Here is a 23,427-nt window from a genome sequence, read left to right as displayed (position 1 = left end):
GGTGCAAAGTCACACAACTAGGAAATAACTAGGATTTGTCTTCTACTTGAAATGCAGCAAGTGGTTTTTCCATTTTAGCATATTTATGTAAGTGGCTAATGGTCCAAGAACACTGAAGAGTCAATGTTTCTTCTAAGAAAAAAAGATGACATAAACATGGCAACCAGTACCTCTATTTACTTTTAAGGTGCAAATACTGAGGAGACAATTACTGATGACTCCTAAGGTTCACCAACCTGGGGATGGGGGAACTGGTCCCTGGTGTGCTAGTTCATCCCATGTGCATTTATCATCTCCAAGTTTAACTTTGCTCTCTGAATCTCTAATCTTGGGCAATGTATTCATGAATTTACAGCACTTGGGACCCCTCCCCCCCACAGGACAAGTTATAACAAGATAGCTCTATTTGAAGGAATACTCTGCTTCCTGAAAGGCGTTGCATGAAAATCATGAAGAGTTAAGTTTCCTAGTCACTTCAGCCTTCTCCCTGGTTGTAGGCTTCAGACATAGCCTTTCTACAGGGCTTTTGAGGCAACCATCAATCACTTTATCCTTTTATTTTTCCTTTTTTTTTTTTTAACTATATAGGTCCACTTTTATCTTTTTTAAACAAAAAGGATTGATATATAATATATATATATATATATATATTCATATTTCTCATTTTGAAATAACTTTTATATGGTGTGACTGGAGAGAATCAGCATTTTTACTCTTTAAAATGAAGAATTCCAATTTGTATTGTTTTTTAAATCCAAAGATTTTTATGAAACTTTAAAAATGATGCCACTAACATGAATTTTATTAAATTCATTTTAAAAGAAATGCTATTTTCCATTCCCATACATAGCCAATAAAGGTTTTTCATGCACCCAAATCTATCAAATTTTCTAAAACTTCTTTTTGAAGTGGCAGAAAAAAAGCTGATTACAATTTAAGAAATGATTTATGATTCAGTAGGGTGGTTCTAAGACCCAGTCAAGTCCTGATGTGGGGCAAGTCGCCTTGGTTTTACAAAGGCAATAGCAAATAGTTGACTTGCCTCATAAATCTGTTTGTTGCAGAGAGCAAGTGAAATGATCAAAGCATTAATCATGTTGTACCATAAATACTCTTCCTAACCCCAGATATCCCCAACTAGAGGTTGCTTGCCTGTCTGTTTTGAGTCCAGAGCCTGGACATTGTTAAAAATGATCATTTTCTTTCTTTTTTTTTTTTTTTCTGAGGCAATTGGGATTAAGTGTCTTGTTCAGGATCACACTGCTAAGAAGTGTTAAGTGTCTGAGACCACATTTGAACTTGGGTCCTCCTGACTTCAGGGCTGGTGCTCTCTCCACTGCGCCACCTAGCTTCCCCTGAAGATGATCATTTTTGATTGCTGATCTAAACACTTGGAATATTAGCAACAAAGCTTTTTTCTCTCCAGAAACTGAGTTTATACAGTATCAAATAAATGGAACTACTCCAGTTGAAGATTAACATCAGATGCTAAAAGTGACACACATGTTCAAATGAAGAGACTTACATGACCTAGTTTCAAAAAGCTTTTATTTGTGGATCTCCTAAAGGCAAAATTCATTAAACAGAAAACTATTCCACTGCAGAAACATTTTGAAGTAAAAGAAATAGTATCTTTATCCCTTCCTTTCACTCTAGTTTACATGCTTTCATCTTATTATGAACATTCAAGATCAGTTTTCCATGTCCAGATACATGACTTGTTTAAAAAGGCACCACTCTATACATTACCAGCAGGCATCGTACAGCTTATCTGTAGACTTAACCACATCCTGTAAACATAATTAGAAAGCTCTTTCTTTTGCCTAATCTAACAAAATATTTTAAGGTTGTATTCTAATTCCCTGTAATCTGCTGGAAAGATTAAAAATCTCCACATTTTTCCTAACTGTAGTTGGAACATTCAACATCTGAGGGGAAAAAAACCACAACACTAATTTGAAACACCTAAATTATTATTATAGTTGTTGGTCATAAAATTAGGAAGTTCTGTGAAGCTCAAAACTAGATGTTCTAAATTGTCTCCTTAAGTGAATAATTAGAAAAAGAAATGATTTGTCTATTAGGCCAGTTAAAGAAGTCCTACTCTGGGGATGCTTCCAAGTAGCCCTTTCTCAAATGCCAACAATACTGGTTGGCTGATGACAGAGATTGCATCAGATCTCACAAGGATTTAAGTCCCAAACAGTGCTGTCCCAGAGATAGCCAGGAGAACCCCACGGGAGTTCAATGATCCAAATGAAATGCTGGTAAAGGCACAAGGAGAGGAATCACGGGTGATTAGTGCCATTTTCATTTAACAAGCCATTAGTAGAGCAGTGCAAAGACTCTTGATTCTCATCACCCCAAGATGTTTAAATCAATTGCTGTAGAAAGACATGATTGGCAGGCTGGTATTCCTTCTGGTGGAGATCTTCAAGGGAGCCCCAGCCAGCCCCAGCATCCTGTTGCTGGAGGTAACCTATGGCTGAGGGGTATACCGTAGGTATTTCTTTCCTGAAGGAAGCTCTTTGGTGAAGACACCCTGAGGAAACAGGTCCTTGGCCTCCTCTTCAGAAATAGTTGGAATAACCATGACACTTTCTCCCTGCTGGAAAAAATAAATTTTAATACTTTTAATTTAATACTTTAATAAATTTGATACCAATTCGTCAGCAATTTATTAAATTTTGTAATGAAAGAATACAGTGAAATGTAAGCTTCTTCTGTAAAATCAAAGCATTAATACAAGCTCTTGTATCACTAGTCTACAGCACAGTACACTGCACAGAGGCAGTGTACAAGGATCTACTGAGGCTTTAATACCTCTCCTACATTCCCTAAGGGCTTTAAAAGAGGTCAAAGGAAAAATTATTTTGTCTCATCATCCTTATTTACTTTGTTGATGTAAATTATGGTTTTCTTCAAAGGAAAACTTTTGTTATAAGGATGGTGCCCCTATATCTAAACTTCTATAGCACATGTCAGAATAAATTTTAACATGTTTAAGATTGTAAAAATAATTTTTCCAAGAACACATAGAAAAATTAAGAACCAGATCTTCCAATTTTTGGTCTCACTACACAGATCAAGACTATGTCGGTTACCAGTCCTGCCTCTGGTGATTAGACCCCCCAGGATCTTGGACAAATTAATTGCCTAATCTCCTGGTTGTGTAGGTCCCATTTCCTTTAACAGTAAAGTGATGCAAAATAGAAGATTTTGATTACATCAAACTAAAAAGTTCTCCAATTTGATAAATGGTCAAGGGATATGAACAGACAATTCTCAGATGATGAAATTGAAACTATTTCCACTCATATGAAGGAGTGTTCCAAATCACTATTCATCAGAGAAATGCAAATTAAGACAACTCTGAGATACCACTACACACCTGTCAGATTGGCTAAGATGACAGGAACAAATAATGATGAATGTTGGAGGGGATGTGGGAAAACTGGGACACTGATACATTGTTGGTGGAGTTGTGAAAGAATCCAGCCATTCTGGAGAGCAATCTGGAATTATGCCCAAAAAGTTATCAAACTGTGCATACCCTTTGACCCAGCAGCGCTACTACTGGGATTATATCCCAAAGAAATACCAAAGAGTGGAAAGGGACCTGTATGTGCCAAAATGTTTGTGGCAGCTCTTTTTGTAGTGGCTCGAAACTGGAATTGGAGAATGGTTGGGTAAATTGTGGTATATGAAGGTTATGGAATATTATTGCTCTGTAAGAAATGACCAGCAGGAGGAATACAGAGAGGCCTGGAGAGACTTAAATCAACTGTTGCTGAGTGAAATGAGCAGAACCAGAAGATCACTATACACTTCAACAACAATACTGTATGAAGATGTATTCTGATGGAAGTGAATATCTTCAACATAAAGAAAAGCCAACTCACTTCCAGTTGATCAATGATGGACAGAAATAACTACACCCAGAGAAGAAACACTGGGAAGCGAATTATACTTTTGGAAGCTAATACTTAATGTGCAACAAGAAAATGGTATTTACACACATATGTTGTATCTAGGTTATATTGTAACACATGTAAAATATATGGGATTACCTACCATGGGGGGAGGGAATGAAGGGAGGGAGGGGATAATTTGGAAAAATGAAAAAAAAAAAAAAAAAAAAAAAAAAGAATAAAGAAGGATCTGGATCAAAAAAAAAAACCAAAACAAAAAACAGTAAAGTGATGTAAGCTGGACTGACTACGTGATGTTTGAGGTCCCTCTCAGCTCAATAGTTCAATGTATTTGTATAAATACATACTTTTTCCTAATGTAAAAGACATAATCATAGTCAATTACCTTTCTTTTAAAAAAAAAATCTTAAGAAATATAATGTTCATCAAATTTCTGAAATTCCCAAGTTCCAGTTATATGATGTGATTAGCAATGGGAAATGTACATCTGGAAAAGACTGACTATGGATATAAAAAGTCTGGAAATTAGGGTTAAGGGATGTACATTCATATATATATATATATATATAGATAAAATGGCCATAGATATCTATTTCCCCCCCACATTTTCTGAGTAAGGAACTCTCAGGCAGAAACTCCCCACCAACTGGTTTTCAAGCCCACTAGACTTTTCAAGGGTTTGTCCAGGGTATCAGGGTATCACACATTAGATTCTCCTCTTTCAGGCATTTTGATTTACACTAGGTCTTATTCCATTTGGCAGGTACTGAGGGAGTTCATAAGCCTTACTTTCCAGTCCACAGGAGTAGCAACCTTCTTGTACTCTGTCAATTGAAGGGAATCAGTCACCCGGAGAATCTCGTCAAAGTTCCTACCAGTAGTTGCTGGGTAGAGAATGGACAGTTTTAACTTCTTATCGGGGCCAAAAAAATATACCTGCAAAATAAAGAAAAGTGCAAAGTATGTTTCTTTTATTTAGGATATATAATTTATACATTGTTATATAGGTGTGTAGGGGCAGTTAGGTGGCACAGTATATAGAACACCAGCCTGAAGTCAGGAAGACTTGAGTTCAAATCCAATGTCAGACACTTAACACATCCTAGCTGTGTGATCCTGGGCAAGTCACTTAACCTCCATTGCCTCAGCAAAACAAACAAACAAATAAATAAATAAATTGGTATATAACTGCACAGACCTGTCCTGAACATAGGTAATCTCATTTTGAGTAATGGGCTATCCTTCCTGATTCTCCCTAGTTGATTAGGCATTCCCTTCCTTCTTTAGCTTGACAATGCTACAAGCCAGAACTAAAGTGGAGGGAGTGTTGGAGCATGAGTTTTTGTCTGCAGATGATTGTGCACTCAATGCATCCTCTGAAGCTGAGATGCAACAAAGTGTGAATTGATGCTCTGCTGCTTGTGATAATTTTGTCCAAATAATTAACATCAAGAAAAACACAGACTGATAGGAATACAAAAGTTGAAAGAGAGGCTGGATAACTGACCTCTGAAGCTTTTATTTGATGCGACTAAAAATACTATTACCCTGAAATCAAAGTGAAAGAAGACAAGAAGACAGCCCCATAGAGGAATCCTTGTGAACATGAGGGTGGGACAGGAAGCTCACCACACGAGCTGTCACAGGCATGCCCTGCGAATCCCGTTCATCTGGGTCTAACATGCCCAGCATGATGGCAAGGACCCGTTTGTGATCGTCAATGATGGGGAAAGGCAGCGTCTCTTTGGGCTCATCTCCGTTGTATGCGTTAATATCCTGAAGGAGGGAAAACGGGAATATAAATCAGCCATGTCCTCTAGATTATCTAAAGAATTAAACCCTTTTTAACAAGGTAAAGTGACTTTTTTACTTGAATTAAGAAGCTAGACGCCTAAGGGATAGGTACAGGAACAACTCTAACCCCAGTCACCAGTTAAGCAGGTCCAACTTCTAACTTAATCTTTCTTTCTGGTTTGTCGCTACTTTGCCCGTAACTTTCATTTCCAAATTTCGCCCAGGAAGACCATTTACTCCTAACTACCAGTAAGCCTTTTGTAAGAAGGAGTTAAGTTAAATGAGTTCGGCAAAACTGATGAATGCACAAACTACTTCTGATAGCACATACCTAGGACCTCACCTACAATTCTCTGATTAGCACATGTATGATTCTTTCGGTTCTATCTACTTTATGTTGTACTAGTTCATAGAAGTCTTTTTGTGGATTTTAATTCTTCATATTTTTCATTTCTTATGATATCGTATGGTATGGTAAAACTACTTTTATAAAATAAAATGTTTCATCACCTACTTATTTCCAGTCCTTTGATGGCACATAGTAGGCACTTACTAAGTGCCTGTTGCCTGCCCCCACAAAATGTGCTAAGGATATCTTGTTTTCTATGGCTCTCCCTTATCTTTGACCTTGGGGAATATGCCTAGTGGTGGGTCAAAGGGCAGGGAGATGTTAATTCCTGATTTTTTTTTAATTTTTTTTAAAGTATAACTAATTCCCTAAGATTTTAGTGCCTTCCTATCTTCTTTTAAATTATGCTGGAACTATGAGGATTCACGAGACTTCCTTTTGTCTTGTAATACTCAGTGCCTAGGACATAATGGGTGCTTACAAATGGCTTTCCAGAAGCCCATTTGTAAGCCCAATTCACAGCCCTACTACTCAGCGTTTAGTGCTATCTGACCTATTCTCTAGAATGGAAATGTTTTCTGGCCCCTTCCTCATCTCGACTTTGAAACTCTGGAGTCCTTAAACCACTGCCTGGATCCTTCCCTTCCCCTGAATTCTCATAGTATTTTATACCTTACTTATACACTAATCCTATTTACTTTGCACAAGGTACTAAGACATAGAGAAAAACATTTCTGTGCTTGAAGTCAGAAGTGGATCATACATTGGCTTCAGAAACTGTAACCATGGATGGGCTACTTATTGTGTCATTTCAGTTGAGAACCGTACCACTTTGGCCAGTGGTTGCAAAGAAAGCACACCTTACCTTAGGGACCATAACAACAAGGTTATTGTTAAAAGTCTTGGCTCTTCACTCAGCTGTCAAACTGACTTTCCTAAATGTGTGCCCATCACTCTTCTTCCCCATCCCACTGCACTGTCAACACACTTCAGAGGCTCTTAGAGACAGATGGTTCCCCATGAAAACAATCAATTCCTTACCTGTCAGAGAGGGATATGATTAGCCTCAACTAAATGCCAGCTTATTTCTTAGTAGAGCCAACTGTAATGTTCTAGAATTACCAAGAACCCTGTCTCGTGTGTCAATAAAGAGAGTCCCCCATGTCTCAATGGGGTCACTGGCCTTATTGAACTAGACAATTAACAAGTTATATAAGTCAATATTAATAAACTGATTTTGTTCAGAGTATTTAACTTAGTTTACCTTTATTGAATTTACTTGAGACCATAGTATTTCTAAGCAAATTCCTCTTTCAACCTACTGTAATAAATAAGTACCAAATTTTAAATGTCATATCAATGTTCAATTTGCCTTTAAAAATTTTCTAACTAGGTATTTAAATAGTTCTCTTAAGTCCTATTTCCTTTATCTCTGGTGATCACTTGTAACCTTGTAAAGATAGTACAAAAGATCAGAATCTTTGAGGTTTCCTTATGGGTTTATCAGTTCTGAAATCAGAAAACCACAAGGCACATACAATCAAAGTGATATTTAAGCCCAAACTCATGGTACTGTACCTTACTCCAGGCTAGATGGTCTTGGACAGTGTCAATAGAAAGAGCGATCATCTTAACATTCCTCTTGGCAAATTCTGGGGCCAGCTTTGCAGCACGGCCCAGCTCTGTTGTGCACACTGGAGTAAAATCTTGAGGGTGAGAGAAGAGAATGCCCCATCTGAAATAAACAAACACAGTATCTGAGGAAACTGAATCCAAGATGGGATGAAAAAGTCCAGGTTTCAAAGGTTTGCATGTTTACTTCCTAATCCAAAGTATGAGGTTAATGATATTTGGGATGTTCATCAAGAAACTTCTAGTTTAATTCTTTTGCCATAGAGCTTTTCTTCCATTATACTAAGCTTAAGTTTTTCTATTTATCTTGACCAAGAGGGGAAATCCAGGAGGCAGCAGTTACGCAATAGGAAGAATGACCTCGTAATCTGGAGCCCTGAGTCCAAATCCTGCTTCTGACATACAAATCACTTAAAACTTTCTAAATCTCTATTTTCTCATCAAAAAAAATGAGGATAATAATACTTCAACTGAGCAGTGAATAAGTAGCACAGTGGATAACATTTGGCCTGAGGGCAGGAAAACTTATCCAGCCTCAGACATGTTCTAGCTGTGTGACCCTAAGCAAATCTCTTCACCCTGTTTGCCTCAGTTTGCCATCTGTAAAATAAGCTGGAGAAAGAAATGGCAAACCATGTAGTATCTTTGCCAAGGAAACCCCACAAGGGGTCACAGAATGGACACAACTAAGAAACAACAATGATATCTGAACTATTTACTGTCTTCACAGGATGAAGTAAGAATTTAAAGTGCTGAATCATTAGATGATTTCTAAAAGTGTCCTGTTTATTTCTAGATCCTAGGATTAGGTAACCTTAATGGGTCCTTTATAACAATTATATTAATAAGACTGAATTATGTGTACAAGGATCTTTGCTTAAGGAAGTTTCTCCTTTGGGAGTAATCTCTTAGCTAGCTGCTTTCTGAGGAAGACGCTAAGTTAGCAATGAGTGTCATTGCCAAATATGAGCATACAGCTCCAATCCTTCTTTTTCATGGCTTTTTACCTTTTGAGACCATAAACTGTCACAGAAGGTGATATTCAGATACAAGTGAGGTGGCCCCAATGTGCCTTAACTCAAATTCCTACATGGCTGGTCACAGATCAGATATTTTGTATAAATTTGTTCATATACAAAGCAATGCTAATACTTTAGCATTATGGTCCATCTAAAATGTCAAATTTTTAATGCCTCATATATAAATCTCACACTTTATCTTATTTAAAAAACCAAGAGCAGCAATATTACCTCTTGACATGAGACATGAAAACCAGTAGTTTCAGTTTGCATTTTCTTGTTTTATTTTCTCACCAGATAGGGACTACACAAGAGAAAAAAAAAATCTTTCTGTTTTCATTAATGCTTAGGGTTTCAATAGCTAAGTTAACTTTGCCTGAGTAATGCAGTTCAGGTTAAGGAGAACATCAATATTTGTCTAGCTATTCTCCCTCCAGCGGAATGCAGTAAACAAACCCAATTAAAAAGCAAACTTTTAAGACCCAATTCTTAATGCCCTACTTAGTGACAATGTTCTATTGCACATATGAAAAAAAAAAAAAAAAAAAAAAAAAGGTACATAATCTTGAAAGATAAAACAGGAAGGAGGCCCCAACTAGTAGATGTCTAAGGCTTATATCCCAACTCTACATATCTTTCCTTTATTCCCACTTTGCTGGTTCATCATTCCAGTCATCCACAACAGTTTATCCCCAGGTTCTGCCCAGAGCCTTTGTTCCTCTACATTCTTACTCAATGATTTTACCAGCTCCTATAGTTTGAATGATCATCTACTTATGTAGAAGAATCACAGATCTAGTGCCTCTCCTGAGTACCAGTTACACATCTACTGATGTATATGTCTCAAAGGCAAATTAAACTATATTTAAAACTGAACCCAACCCATTTTGCTTCCAAACATCTCCAATTCTGTAGGTATGATTATCCTTCCTCTCCTTTTACAGGTTCCTTACTTTCCTCTCCTTCACTCCACATAACCAGCCAGCTGCCAACCTTGTAATTTCTACCTCCACAATATTTTCACATTCAATACCCCTTCTATTCATCACATGGCCACCCTCCTCATTTAGGCCATCTTACTACTTACTGTAATAAGTTTAATAAATTCTCTTGGTTACACTTGTCCACACAGTAGCCAAAGGGACCCTGTCATTCCCCTATTCTTTCTAGTGTTTGTTCAAATATAAGCTCAAATATAGCTTTTAGAGCCTCTCCCAACTTGCCCCCAATCCACCTTTTCTAACATTAATATCACTCTTGTTTATACATTCTACAATCCAGATAAAATAAAATGAACTTCTTAATGCCCTCATTCCACATTCTCCCATCTCTGGACTTTTGAATAAATTATCCCACATGCCTGGTCCACAATCCCAATTCACTTCTACCTCTTTTAAGAGTTTTGTTTTCTTCCAATTTCAGTTTCTGGGCCACCTCTTACTATACAAGAAGCCTTTCCTCATTCGCTCAGATGGGTAAAAGACCCTCTTTTACAGCCTCCCTCAAGCACTCCATTTATTTTCTATACACAGAGTCAATCAACAATCCTCTCAAAAGCACTTAACACTAGCCAAGCTGGTATAAAAAAACAAAACAAAAATAATTCCAGCCCTTAAAACATTCATGTACCAATGGATGAAATGATATTTAAATGAAAACTATATATAAAGTTGAAGGTACAAATGGTAGAGGTACTCTGTCCAGATTTCACAGGCATTCTACAATGAAGTCAACATAACAGTTCTATAGACCTTTAGTTTGGTCAGTCTAATACCTTTTTGTCTTCTACATTTTCCTTTGAAACCTCCCCAACAGTGCATGTGTCAATCTCCTTACCAATGTCCTGGAAAGTATACTGACAAGGTAAATGAACTTATCCACAGCATTCAGAACTTCACCATATATGTATGGTGAGCTGTTGGCTGATGGGAAGACTTACAGAGTTTTCTTGATGTTAATTGTTAGGCCAAAATTAATACATGTGACACAGAATCAACTCAGTTTCAAAGGCTGCACTGAATGCAAATCATCTGCAAACAAAAAACCCTCCATTTTAGTTTTGGCTGAGAAATTTACCATTAGTATGATAGCTGGCCTTGACTCCATGTTAATCACTCCACTGGTGACTAAGAAAGCACGAGAGCACTATCCATTGTCCAGAACCTGGACAAGCATGGTATCATGAAATAAGACATATTATGCTGATGAACATCTCTAACCAAATTTTAACATATAACCTTCACAACTGACAGTATTCAAGTCCCCCCAAAAATGGTCTTTTTGGCATTTGAACAATATGCCCAGCCCAACAGAGTTGTGCTCTCTGCAGCAGAATTGGAATGCTGGGCAGTTTAGTTCTAGAAATGACCTCAGAGTGTTCATCTCAACTACTCAGTGTTGATGGTGTCACACTGATTAGTAATTAGAACATGGTCCTAGAGAGATGGGCTGAACACTTTCATAGTGTTCTCAAAAGATTATCATCAATCAATGCTGAAGATATTGACCATTTACCTTAAGTTCAAATCTGGATGCTGATTCTATTCCAGCTGAGATTTATAAGGGAGTCCATTGCTCATACAAAAAGATGACTGAAATTTTCCACATTATATGGCAAGAAGATTTAGGACTAGTAGTTTAAGGATGCCTCCACTGTCCATCTTTATAAAGGGAAAGGGAATAGATTGTCCTGTGACAATCACAGGGAGTTTCTTTAGTCATTGCTGTCAACATTCTTGCCAGAGTCCTTCTTAATAGGCTGACCCTATAAGCTGGAAAAAGGTCATCTACCTGAGAGTCAATGTGGCTTCAGAAGGAGCTGAGGAACAGTTGATATGGTGTTTACTCCTCATCAACTCCAGGAGAAATGCCAGGAGCAGAACAGAGGTCTGTAAACAACCTTTGTAGATCTGTCAGATGTGAGAGCTGCCAAAAGCTTAAAATGTTCAACAATGGAGTTGGTATTTTATTATACAGCAGGGGTTTGTGAATTTGTTTAAAAACACTTTTACAATTACTTTAATAAAATTTATTTCCTTTTTAGCTCTTTGTAAAAACATTTTTAAGAAAAGATTTGTATCTGATTTTTCTTGTGCAAGATGACAAATATGGAAATATGTTTGGAAGAATTACACAGGTTTAACCTATATTAAATTGCTTGCAGTCTTGGGGAGGAGGGCAGAGAGGGAAGAATATGGAACTATCTTTTCATATATTTAGAAAAATAAAATATTAAAAAAAGAAAAGAACTGTAGGTAGTCACTTAGCTTTTAGGACTCTCTCTTTTTTTTTTTTTGCTGAGGCAATTAAGGTTAAGTGACTTGCCCAGGGTCATACAGCTAGGACTATCTCTTAGAAGATCTATTGATGATGGTAGAGAGGGAAAAACTAGAGCCAAGGAAACTACTCTGTAAACAGAAATTAAGTAAGAAAGATGTGAACTAGGTAGGTTGTCAGCCCTGAGTTCAGAGAAAGGAATGGAAGTGATAGATACCACAAAGAATTAAGAAAGCCTTGGCAGCAGATGGAATGAGGAACTATGAAAAACAGCAGCTGGACTCAAGCTAAGACCTCCTGCTAAACTCAGTTAAATTCAGTTAAATCTGCCTTGAATTGAAGGAAGAATAGCTGCTCTTAAAACTGGTGATAGGATAGAGAATATTTTGCTGAATCACATTAAGGAATTGGGTGTAAACTGTTTCACAATTTCACCCAGTCACTGGCTCTTTCCCACCCTCTTCCAAGACATTCTAACCTAGTTTACAATGAGGCTATTTTCTCCATTAACCCAGGATTTCTTCCTTCTTTTCAAATAAGTAATTGAACTTTTTTTTTTTTTTTAAGGAAGGACAAGGGGAAAAAAATCTTTCCATTCCAGACCAGCAATAGAAAAGCTACTGTCTCTACCACCATAACTAATAATTAGCATTACAGAAAATAAGTTGAGATATGTTGAAATACATTTCCCACAGAAATGCTTTGGTTGATAGGATAAAGTTAAAAAAAAATTCTACAAAGAGAATTACACACAATTCGACTGTCATTTTACAAAAAAAAAAGTTTTAAGCAAACACAAACCATCTGCATAAAGATAACTTTAAAATCACTGGATATAACAAGGAAGGGAAGAAAATAAACAAGCTCAAATCACTTTCCACAGTGGTCCCCTGAAAACATTCCATGGTAGCCTCTGTACTATCAACCCCAAGGATTAGAGAAGGGAATAGCAGTTTCAGTCAGTCAATAGGAATTTACTGAGAGCCTAGGTGTGTTCCTGCATCAGACACTGAGCATACAAAGAAAGATAAAAGGCAGCCCAGTTCTCCAGGAATTCTCAGTCCAAACGGGAAAACACATGCCAACAGTTACAGTGTTTCCACTTGTTATAGAATTATTTATACAGTATAGCTTATTCAGTTTTCATTATTATTAGAGATAACATTGGGAGAAAGAAAGGCTGCTTGTAGAAGATGGGATTTTGGCTGAAGCCAGAAGGAAGCTGGGAAACACCAAAAGGAAGCTGGCAGAGATGAGGAGGGGAAGCCATGTAAGTATTCAGGCCAGCCAGTGTCCCAGCATTCTATAGTAAGAAGAGAGGAAAAGCCCTTTCAAATAAAGGAAATGCAGCATCATGTGAAGCAGTATATTTGGAATAATACACACTGCTCCTATAACTATTTTTAGGGGATAAACAGTCTCCTCACGCAGTCATAAGGCCCAATGTTATGGAGCTCCCAAAGATTTTTCTTTTGAATAGCAATGGCTTCTGTCCATGTAGTAAATGATGGAACAGGAGGGAATATTATTATCTGAATATCACAAGAATGTTTATTCACGCTACTTGAAAATTATTTGGGAATCAAGGAAGCAGGAACATGAGTTTATTTTATAACTGGTAATTATTTTAAGTTTCCTACATTTTCTAGCTAAAGTAGTCATTTAAACTCTTTTTAAAAAACTCTGGTACCGGAATTTATATGATATCGCATAAGCATTCAACAGGAGCAACATTAGCTATGTTGTAGAAACTTAACTCTGCATAGATGTTTGCATTTTATTAAAAAAAATGTAAATTTTAAAACAACAAAAATATGCATGAAATAGATTTTAATCAACACTAGAAACAAAAAAGTTAATTTGGAAGGAGAGCGTTTTCCAAATAATTTCCAAATACCTATAGAACTTTTCATTTGGAAATCATTCTTAACTTGCTTACTACAACTTACTCTAGATAAAATTGTTTTTAAGTACACCTGCAAAATTTATCTGAAAATAAAAATCCACAAAAAAAGAACTCTTGTTTTAATACTATTTATTTCCAAGTCAGTGAAATATTAAAATTACACCACAGGGCCATCTCCAGTTATCCTGATCTCTCTGGCCACTGAGCCCGAATGGCTCTGGAGGGGAAAGTGAGGCAGGTGACCTTGCACAGCTCTCCCTCACTTAAATCCAATTCTCTTGCATGTCATGGCATCACCTCCCCAATGTTATGGGGACAAACAACAGAACAAGAATACACCCTGGAGAATATTGGTATCTTCTTAGTAAGGGAAATTATTTTTCCTATTAAATAAAATCCAGATTTTTAAATTTCCTTATTGCTGAAGGTAGCTGAGTCTTAAGAATAATCAGGAACTAAAGATTTTTAGCTCACCTTCTCATTTTAATTGTATACTAATCAAGGCTGATTTTTCCTATCAGGGGATCCTCTTTTACAAAGAATACTTAAAAGATTCAGGCTCTCCCATGTTTTAAGTCTTTAGTTATCCAGAAAAATCTCTAACCAACAATATATTGATCATTAGCGAGACTAATAAATTACTCATTACACCCAAACTCTCTCTTGGGTTTTCATTCAACATATTAACTAGTGATTTATTTAAGTCAAATCTACTTTGCATTTTACCCAAGGGATTGAGCACAAAACTCCAATTCACAGTAAGTTTTAAGAAACTCCTCCCCTTAGTGCCAAAGATTGTACACCATGTGTTCAGCAGCAGATTAGCATGACTAACTACATGTGAACTGAGACATACCCACACGAGGTATCCAGTTCATTAGCTATAAAGCCTGAAATTTCTACCATTAGTTTCTCTCTGGCAATTATCAAGGCTCCATATACTAACACTTGGTTAGGTAACATATTAACCCAATTAACAAAAATTGCCAATCAGCTGTCTTGAAATATCAGTCCAGGCAGTGGGCCATAGGGTCCACTGATTTGTGGACATCACATTGTCTCCATGATATATATTATCCTGATAAATATCCCCTGGCAGCCCATACATATGCTCACTATAAAATGAATGTTGACCAAAGTTAATCATTAAGATCAAGAACATCTTATCTGTAGAGACTGGACTGAAAGAATTCAGGAATATAGGAATCAGAGTGTGTGCCGGCTAATTAAAATCCAATTAAAGTATTAAATGCAAGGCACATAGGGAGGGGGTGAATAAAACAAGTAAGTAAAAGAAGTCAATACATAGAATTTGAAGAGGGAGAAAACAGGAACTTGTAGGAAAATTCAGGAAAGCTTTTCCATGGGAGGTGGCACCTGACTTTTAAAGGAAGATTAAAGATTACACAGACTGTAGTGAGGAGTGAAAGGCTGAAGCATGAGAGCTTATAGTAGGGGAATTCAATTATTTCAAGCCTAAACACTTATTTTCTCCTGTGGACAGCAAGACTCTGTCTACATTTAAAACTCACACTAGTTCATGCCAGTCCCCAGTTCTAACACTACTGGCTTCCGGAAGGCAATAATATACATACATACAAATTGTGTGCTTTAAGTTTGCAAAATTCTTTACATCAATTCATATGTATTATCACATCTTTTGTTGCTGAGTCATTTCAATCAGATCCATCTCTTTGTAACCCCACGGGAGTTTTCTTGGCAGAGATACTGGAGTTTTTGTTTTTTATTTTTTAAAATATTTCCTTTTCCAGCTCACTTTCCAAATGAGAAAACAGAGACAAAAAGAGGATTAAATGATTGGCCCCATGGTGACACTGCCAGATTTTGAACTCAGGAAGTCTTCCAGAGTCCAAGCCCAACATTCTATTCACTGAACCACCCAGCACTTACATATTATTTCATTTGATTTTTACAACAATCCTATAAAGTGGCTATTACCTCTATTTTCATATAGGAAAAGTGAGACTGAACAAGACTAAGTCAAAGTTGTTAAGGTATGATTCAAAGTTAGTTTTTCCTGACTTTAAATCCAGGACCTTCAGTGCTTGATCCTATACCTAGGTACCAAGAATTCTCGAAAGGAGTCCTCTGGTTATCATGGGGAGAAAAGACTGGTCAGTGGCCTCCTATAGTGCTTCCCACATAACAAGTACTTCACACGTTTTTTTCTTTTTATTCATTCTAGAGTGTTGTATAGTGAGCAGAGGATAAGGTGACCAGTTTTCCTGTCTTCATTAAAGGACTTATTAGCCAGACAAGTCTAGCAAAGTTTAGACAAGACATTTGTGGGGCCAAAATTCACTCCCTTCTCCCCTTTTATTGTAGTCTTCCTTGAACTCAACCCAATCAGTAGCTCTGGTCTATGGCAAATAAAGGGAGGACAGAAGAGCAAGGATAAATGTTCTCAGGCTGTCTTGGGAGTTTTCCAAATTATCTTGCTATTTTGCCTACATCCACAGACTCCCCTGTGCCCTCAAACCCATGGACACATGTAGGTGATTTCATAGTATTATAGCTAGCAAGGACTTTAATTGGGATCATCTTATTTTATAACTCCCTCCTTTTGTGCTGATGCCCAGAAAGGAGAAAAGACTTCTCTAAAATTCATAAAAGGAATTAATAGCTGTCACAATTGGAATCCAGGCTTTCCAATTCCATGTCCAATAGTTTTTGGACCACGTCACATTGTTTCCATGATATGTATTAATTACCTTGATAAGTATCCCCATGGCAGCCCACATTTATGCTTCACTATAAAATGAATATCGACTGAAGTTAATCATTAAGGTCAATATAGCATCATCTGTAGAGACTGGACTAAAATGATTCAGGAGTGTGCCAGACTAATTAAAATTCAATTAAAACATTAAATGTAAGGCACACAGAGGAGGGATGGGTGGAACAAACAAGGAAGAGATCAATTTGTGGAATCTGAAAAGAAATCACTAACTCTCCATGCCTGGACTGTACTCCTTCCTTATTGGGGTCTGTGGAAACCTTAATCATCCTTTAAAGCTCAGGTGCCATCTCCCATGGAAAGCCTTTCCTGAATTTTCAAATACTGAAGCCTTTTAGCAGCAGAGTTGACAAAGCAGAGAATTTAGGCCCTACAAAAAAGATTTTGCAGCTAGAGAGGTTTAGGACTGGAAGCCAGGAGACAAATTACAAGGCTATTTCCACAGACCAGGCAACAAGTGTAGAAGAGCTAATCTATGGGGTTGGCAGAAGAGAAACGGAAGAGGATGTTAGAACAAGGGGCACTTCTACAAAGTGGGACGACGGTCCCTTTGGTTTGGAATGGTTTAGATCCCCAGGCCACACTAAGGTTCAAGCAACTTCCTGACTGGCAGGTAGGCTCTGCAACACTCATGAAGTGGTGGAAGGAAATCTTTCTCAAACATCTTAGACTTAAGAGCTGGGATAGATACTATAAGTAATTTGATTCAAACATCTCATTTTACAGATGAGCAAAAAAGATCCTCAGAAGTGACTGACCTACAAAATAAATATATTTTTGCATGACTTCACATAGATAACATACATCATACTGCCTGACTTCTCAGTTGAGGAAAAGAAAAGCTGGAACTTAGGAACTCAAAATTTTTTTTAAAAAATGAAGAGTAAAAAAAAGAAATGGCTTGCTTAATCACATAAACTGATAAAGGATCCTCCTCAGAGGAAAGGGGTCTGCTGGGTGCTGCATCCCACCCTGCCATACTGCCTCTTCAAAGAGAATTTCCCTCATCCATAGCACTTTACATCTTAACTCACTCTGATCTTCACAACCTTGTGAATGAAGTAGGTGGTATTATTTGCAATGAAGAAAATGGGACCAAAAGTATCCTGCCCAGGATCAGACAGTTAAGTGTCTGGGGCAGGATTTGGAATCAGTCAAATAGCATCTATTAAGTGCCCACTATGTGCCTATCATTGTGCTGTGTGTTGGGGATTAAAAAAACACAAAAAACAATGCCAGCTCTTAAACTCACAGTTGAATGGGGAGAAAACCTGCCAACAACCACAAAGAAACAAGATATTTACAGGATAAAATGGGGAGTATAGCAGAAGGAAGACATCAAGATTAAGGAGTAGAAATTTGTTTTTTGTACAATGCCAGGCTTTAGCTGAGACTTGAAGGGAGCCAAGGTAAAGATGAGGTCAGAGGTCAGAGGTCCACCAAGGGACAGGGGCACTCAGCAAAAACTCCTGGAGTCAGGAGATAAGGATATTGTTCAAGGAATAGCAGGTAGTCACTGGATTGCAGAGTAAGCGGGTTGGAGGAGTGGGAGTGGGGTAAGGTGTAGGACTGCAAAGATGGAAGAGCCCAGGTTATGGAGGAATCTAAAAGACAAGCAGAGGGTTTTATATCTGATCCTGAATCAATATCCTGGGGCATGTGTGTAAATATGGTAATTTGTATTTTAGGAACATCAATTTGAAGGCTGAGCAGAGGAAGGATTTGAATGGGCAAAGACAAAAACCAGCAGGCTTACACAATTGTCCACGATGATGGGGAGGTTGGTGGTATCCTGGACAATTGATGGCAAAGTTAGGAAGAGAGGAGGGTTCTGGGGGGAAAACAATGAGCTCAATCTTGGATATGTTGAATTTAAAATATGTATGAGTTGGACATGGAGGTTAGCAAAAAGATTAGGGCTGGACAACTAATAAATATAAATTATATAAAAGAGACTGAAATCATGTAAGCTGGAATCATCAAATTAAATAATATAGAACAGGGACCCTTAGAGGCTACCCTGGGCTCCTGGAAAGGAGGCTGAGAACAGTCAGATAGATAGAAGGAACAAGTTACAAAAACCTAGAGAAAAAAAGGATACCAAGGAGAAGAGGGTAACTGAGGTCAAAAGCTGTAGAGGTCAAGAAGATTAAAAGGACATTAGATCTGGTAATTAAAAAAAAAAAATCAGTAAATCTGTAGAGTATTTTTATTGAATGAGATTGGAACCCAGAATGCAAAATTTAAGAAAATGCATCTAATTATATATGGATTCTCAAAGAGTTAAGCCATAAAAAAGAGAGATATTAATGGGGATGATTGAATGAAGTGAGGATTTCCTAAGGGTGGGAGAGATATGGGGATAGTTGTAGTAGTGGGGAAACAGCCAAGACATAAGTCAAGATTGGAGGTTAGTTAGGTGAAGAGCAGAGGGTAATTTACTGGGAAAGATGGGATGCCATCTTGTCCATGTGGAAGAAAGCAAAAGGCTCTTCAGATGAGATACCACTAATAAAGAAAGTGTGACAGAATTTGGGGAGAAGACCAAGCTCTGTGAAAAGTTCTAGGGAGGATGAGCTGTGGGAAGTCCGAGAAAGGATGTAAAAGCTTGGAGAAGGTTCTTGGCTTAGATAGTGGATGAGGAAGGTGTAAAAGATATAAAAAAGATATATATTTTATCTTGCTATAGTAAGAGCCCAGTTGATTATGTATGCAAAATGCCTAGTTACAAATTTTTTTTCAAATGAGCTTTGCTCCTGCAAAAGTGGGTATATCAAGGCTGAGGCCTGATAAGACAAGATCATTAGACATAAGCAGGGGTCCTCAAACTACGGCCCGCCGGGTTATAGCAAATGGGCTGAGGGGCAGAGACAGAGTGTGAGCTTCTGTTTTCACTATAGTCGGCCCTCCCCGGTCTGAGGGACAGTGAACTGGCCCCCTATTTAAAAAGTGTGAGGACCACTGCACAGGAGGGATAAAAGACTAAGAGAAGAGTACAGAGTTGAATTGACTCAAGGGATCAAAGATGAAGAAGGGAAGAAAATTAAATAACTAGGGTGCAGATGGTTTGAAAAAGAACTGAACAGAAGGTTTAGAAGTAATAGTTAAGATGAAGGTTTGAAGTTGCAATGCAGAGGAAGAGGTAGAATAACAGATAATGCAATTTCAGCGATCATGTTCTTAGCTACGGAATATTTGAGGTTGAAGGCATGATCAAGGTGCGACTAGTGCTGGAGTGGAGAAGTGAGTCAGTAGAACATATATCCACTTGCAACTTCTTTTCACCTGAAACATTTTTACAAGACCCTAGGCATATAGTTCTATAAAATAGGTATGCAAATCAAAACTTACTGATAATAAGCCTTAATTCTGTGACTCCATGTGGGGCTGTGACCTACAGAGTTTAATAAGTTTTGAAATAGAGGACTTGGCAGGTTAGGCTATCTAACTAAATAATATATATGTTGAAGTTCCCCACCTAAGATGGCAGAAGTTGAGGAGTAAGACTGTTCACTGAGGAAAGAAAGCATCCTGGAGGTCCTTGGACAATAAAGAACTACTGCATTCTTGATTTGATGATAGATAAGGATTAAGTGAACCTCAAAAAAAGGAGGAAGTATTGAGGATGGTAGGAGAGGAAGAACCGGGAAACTGCAATATGGAGCAAGCAGTAGCCAACTTTTAGTTGGGATGAGTGAGAGGTACACCTGGTGCAGGAAAGGGCGGCCTGAGAACCAGGTCTTACTTAAATCAGAATGCAAGATGGAGGGAGCAAACCACAGGGAAATTCAGATCTTCTAGATTCCAAGTACAGAACTGTATCCACGGCACCAACTGGCCACCTCCGTGAAAGTGTAAGTTGAGAAAGGGAGGTGCTCTGGACAAGAAGCTTTAAGGGCCACCCAACTCACTTCCCCTGGAGGGAGAAAATGGAAGTCTCAGAAAGTGACCCAGGCAAGAACAGCATCTTGTGTTCAGTTAAGGGTAAAGGATACACTCTAAACACAGAGTCTTCTTTAACCGACTCAAAGTTGCTAACAAACCACATCCCGGACAAAGGCATTTTTTAATAATCAGTGCAAGGGGACAGATATGGAGGAGGCCTAGATAAAGAGGGCCTCCGCCACTTCTGCTCAGTTAATGATTCTTAAACTCACATGGTGCCCAGATTCTGCAAGAAAAAACTAGCGGGCTGCAATTTCACCTTTTACTAACCTTGCTGATTTGGATGAGAAAAGACTCAAGAAGGAAAACTAAGCACGAGGGTCAGTAACATGACCCCAGAACTGATCACAGACGGGAGGCTGGCAGCAAAGCTATTCACGTCAGGAGCACATCCCCCTCCGCCACCACAAATCTAAGGATTTAAAATACAATGCCCTCCCCCCGCCAAAAAGGCCTCAGGCGTCCGGGGGAAGCAGGCCGGAGACAGGTACCTCCCCATTCCCCCCAACATCAGGCACCTGGGAATGCACAGAAGCTGGGGTGGGGGTGGGGGAGGGACGGGGTACGGGATTCTAGGGACGGAGAAGAGGAATAATGGGAGAGCACTTGGTGGGAGAGGTGGGACCCCTGGGTTAAGTGGGGGATGGGAACAGACTCCAAGGAGCAGGAGGGGGGGAAGTAGTAAACTGGGGGGTTTACTCAGGGCCGGAGATGGGTAACGGGACGAGGAAAGGGGGAGGTAAGTTGAGGCAGGAGTGAAGGGGGACAGTTGGGGGGCTGGGGCAGGAGGTAAGGGGGGTCTGCGGTTAGGGGGGCAGGAGGTTAAGGAGACTGATAGGCGGGAGACAAGGGGGCGGGGGGCAGCGGCGCTGGGCAGGAGCAACAGGCATTACCCCCCCCCCCGTCCCCGTGGGTAGCTCCCAGTCCCCGCGGTACCATGAGGTCAGAGCGGGAGGACCTGCGGTGGCCTCCGCCGGGCCGGGCACAGGCTTTACTCACGAGTTTCCGAGAAAGTCATGGAAACGGATGCGGCCCACCGTGGTGTCCGCCTCGAAGTTGGGGACCTCGTCCCCGAGCAGCAGACCTCCGGGCATGGCGGTGAGGAGCTAGAGGAGGCCGGAGCGGAGAAGAAGGAGGAGCCGCTGCCAACGTGGGCGCTCGTTCGTGCCGGGCAGCCGCTCTCCGGGCTGCAGAAAAAGGGGAACTAACGAGGGCGGGGCCTGGAGCGGGGCGGGGCGTGACGTAAGAAGGGGCAGGGCCTTTACGAGCAGATACCACGCGGCAAAAGCGGCGGGTAAGGGGGCGGGGCGTGACGTGGGGGCGGGGCCGAAGGCAGAAAAGAGTGATGTAGAAGGGCCGGAGCCAGGGAGCCGTGCCCGGGGAAAGCGGGCGGGGGTGGGCGGAGCCTAGGGTGTTGGCCGGAGCCACTCAGGAAGGAGGGGCGGGGCGGACCGGGATGTCCCTCCTGCTCCCCGCTGTGGAATTGGCTTTGAAGCCTCTGCCCCACCCCCACCTCATCCTCCCTTTAGACTTGTTCTGCCGGAAACTGGCAATTTGGTGAATTACCCGGTTCTACTGAGACTCCTTTTTTGTTATTCTTAGTTTTTGCTGAATAATTCTTTAGATTTGTGGCGGTTGTCCTCCTAGAGGCAGTTTCCGGGTGCTTGAGATCTTAAATCCATCCTGGAAGCACTGCGTCTCTTAGTTCTAGTTCTAGTCACCCGGTCCCGTGGCTTGCTCCCGTGATGCATCCCGAGCCAAGGATCCCTGCCAAGCTTGGGAATCCCATCCATACTGCCGGCTGTCAATAACAGTCTGGGTCCACGACAAAATTTCTGAGGCAATCTAAGTCACAGAATCCCATGATGGAGTCAACTCCACCTCTAAGCCATAAAATTAGCATATCGGTGACTTAGAGACCTGATCAATAAAATTATCTTCTTGCTCCAGGTTCTCTGCCAAATTATTTTTGTACCCTATCCCTCTGTTAGCAGCAAAATAAATCTTTGCCCTTTAACTCGGGGACAAACTTGAGTTTATCATTTTTCCCATACCCGTGACACCGACGCGGGGATCCTGACATTGTTGGGGTGTCTTTTGCCTCAGCAAAAATATTAGGTTTCTATCACTCCGTTCCTACTGGTTACTTCTTTGCTCATTTTTCATTAATATATCCGCGGATAAAAAGTTTAAAATGTGATCTCTTTCAAAAATATTGAAGAAATAAAGTTAAATTTATTTCAAACTGAATGAGACCAGATGAAGTTTTCTCAAAGAGTCCGACAGCGGCCCCCAAACTTTTAAAATAGGGGGCCAGTTCACTGTCCCTCAGACTGTGGGAGGGCCGGACTACAGTAAAAACAAAATCTATTGAATGAGATGAGGTGAGATCTTTCAAGACAGTTGTGAAAATCGAGTAAGGCTTCATCTACTTCAGAGTTGGAGTAGGCCTGAAGGACTCTAAACATCGAGTCAAGGGCATAATTGCGTTCCCCTCCCATGATATCATCTCCCTATTTCAGCCAAATATGGGCAACTATGTACTTATTGGTCAAGTTCAATTTCATGGGCAATCTCGAGTTTAGAATGTAAGACTCTCAGCCAATGAGGATGAGGGTCAGTGGTGGGAGGGGGTGTTTTGCATTAGGGACGCCCTTCTGGAGTGAATGTACAATAAACTTTGCTTTTCTCTAGAGCTCTCTCCAGCTTTTTTATTAAATGGTGACCCCTCACCATTTCCGTACCACACATTATGAACCTCAGCCCAGTGCCAGAAGTGTGCGTTACTAGGTTTAGGTCGAAGGTCACTTCCGGTC

The 23,427-nt window shown here is 39.6% G+C and overlaps 1 protein-coding gene across 2 annotated transcripts; it reads right to left on the bottom strand.

Annotated features, from left to right (window-relative positions):
- Nucleotides 1–1,531: 1,531 nt before the first annotated feature.
- PRDX6 (peroxiredoxin 6) lies at nt 1,532–22,365 on the bottom strand. 2 transcript variants are annotated; one of them, XM_074308372.1, is made up of 6 exons: nt 22,178–22,365; nt 21,611–21,798; nt 7,654–7,810; nt 5,562–5,708; nt 4,722–4,868; nt 1,532–2,608 (listed from the first exon to the last, which is right to left on the bottom strand). In XM_074308372.1, exons 2-6 carry the CDS (start codon nt 21,703–21,705, stop codon nt 2,480–2,482), a joined length of 675 nt encoding a protein of 224 aa, XP_074164473.1. In that variant the 5' UTR covers nt 21,706–21,798; nt 22,178–22,365; the 3' UTR covers nt 1,532–2,479. The 2 variants fall into 2 exon arrangements, with proteins under 2 accessions (XP_074164473.1, XP_074164472.1); XM_074308371.1 differs by lacking the exon at nt 22,178–22,365 and having other exon boundaries at nt 21,611–21,840.
- Between the last annotated feature and the right edge of the window lie 1,062 nt (nt 22,366–23,427).

This window comes from Sminthopsis crassicaudata, chromosome 4 (assembly GCF_048593235.1).
Source record: "Sminthopsis crassicaudata isolate SCR6 chromosome 4, ASM4859323v1, whole genome shotgun sequence".
Taxonomy (NCBI): Eukaryota; Metazoa; Chordata; class Mammalia; order Dasyuromorphia; family Dasyuridae; genus Sminthopsis; species Sminthopsis crassicaudata.
The sequence above is the reverse complement of the archived record's forward strand: the minus strand, read 5'-3'. Positions and strand labels throughout refer to the sequence as shown.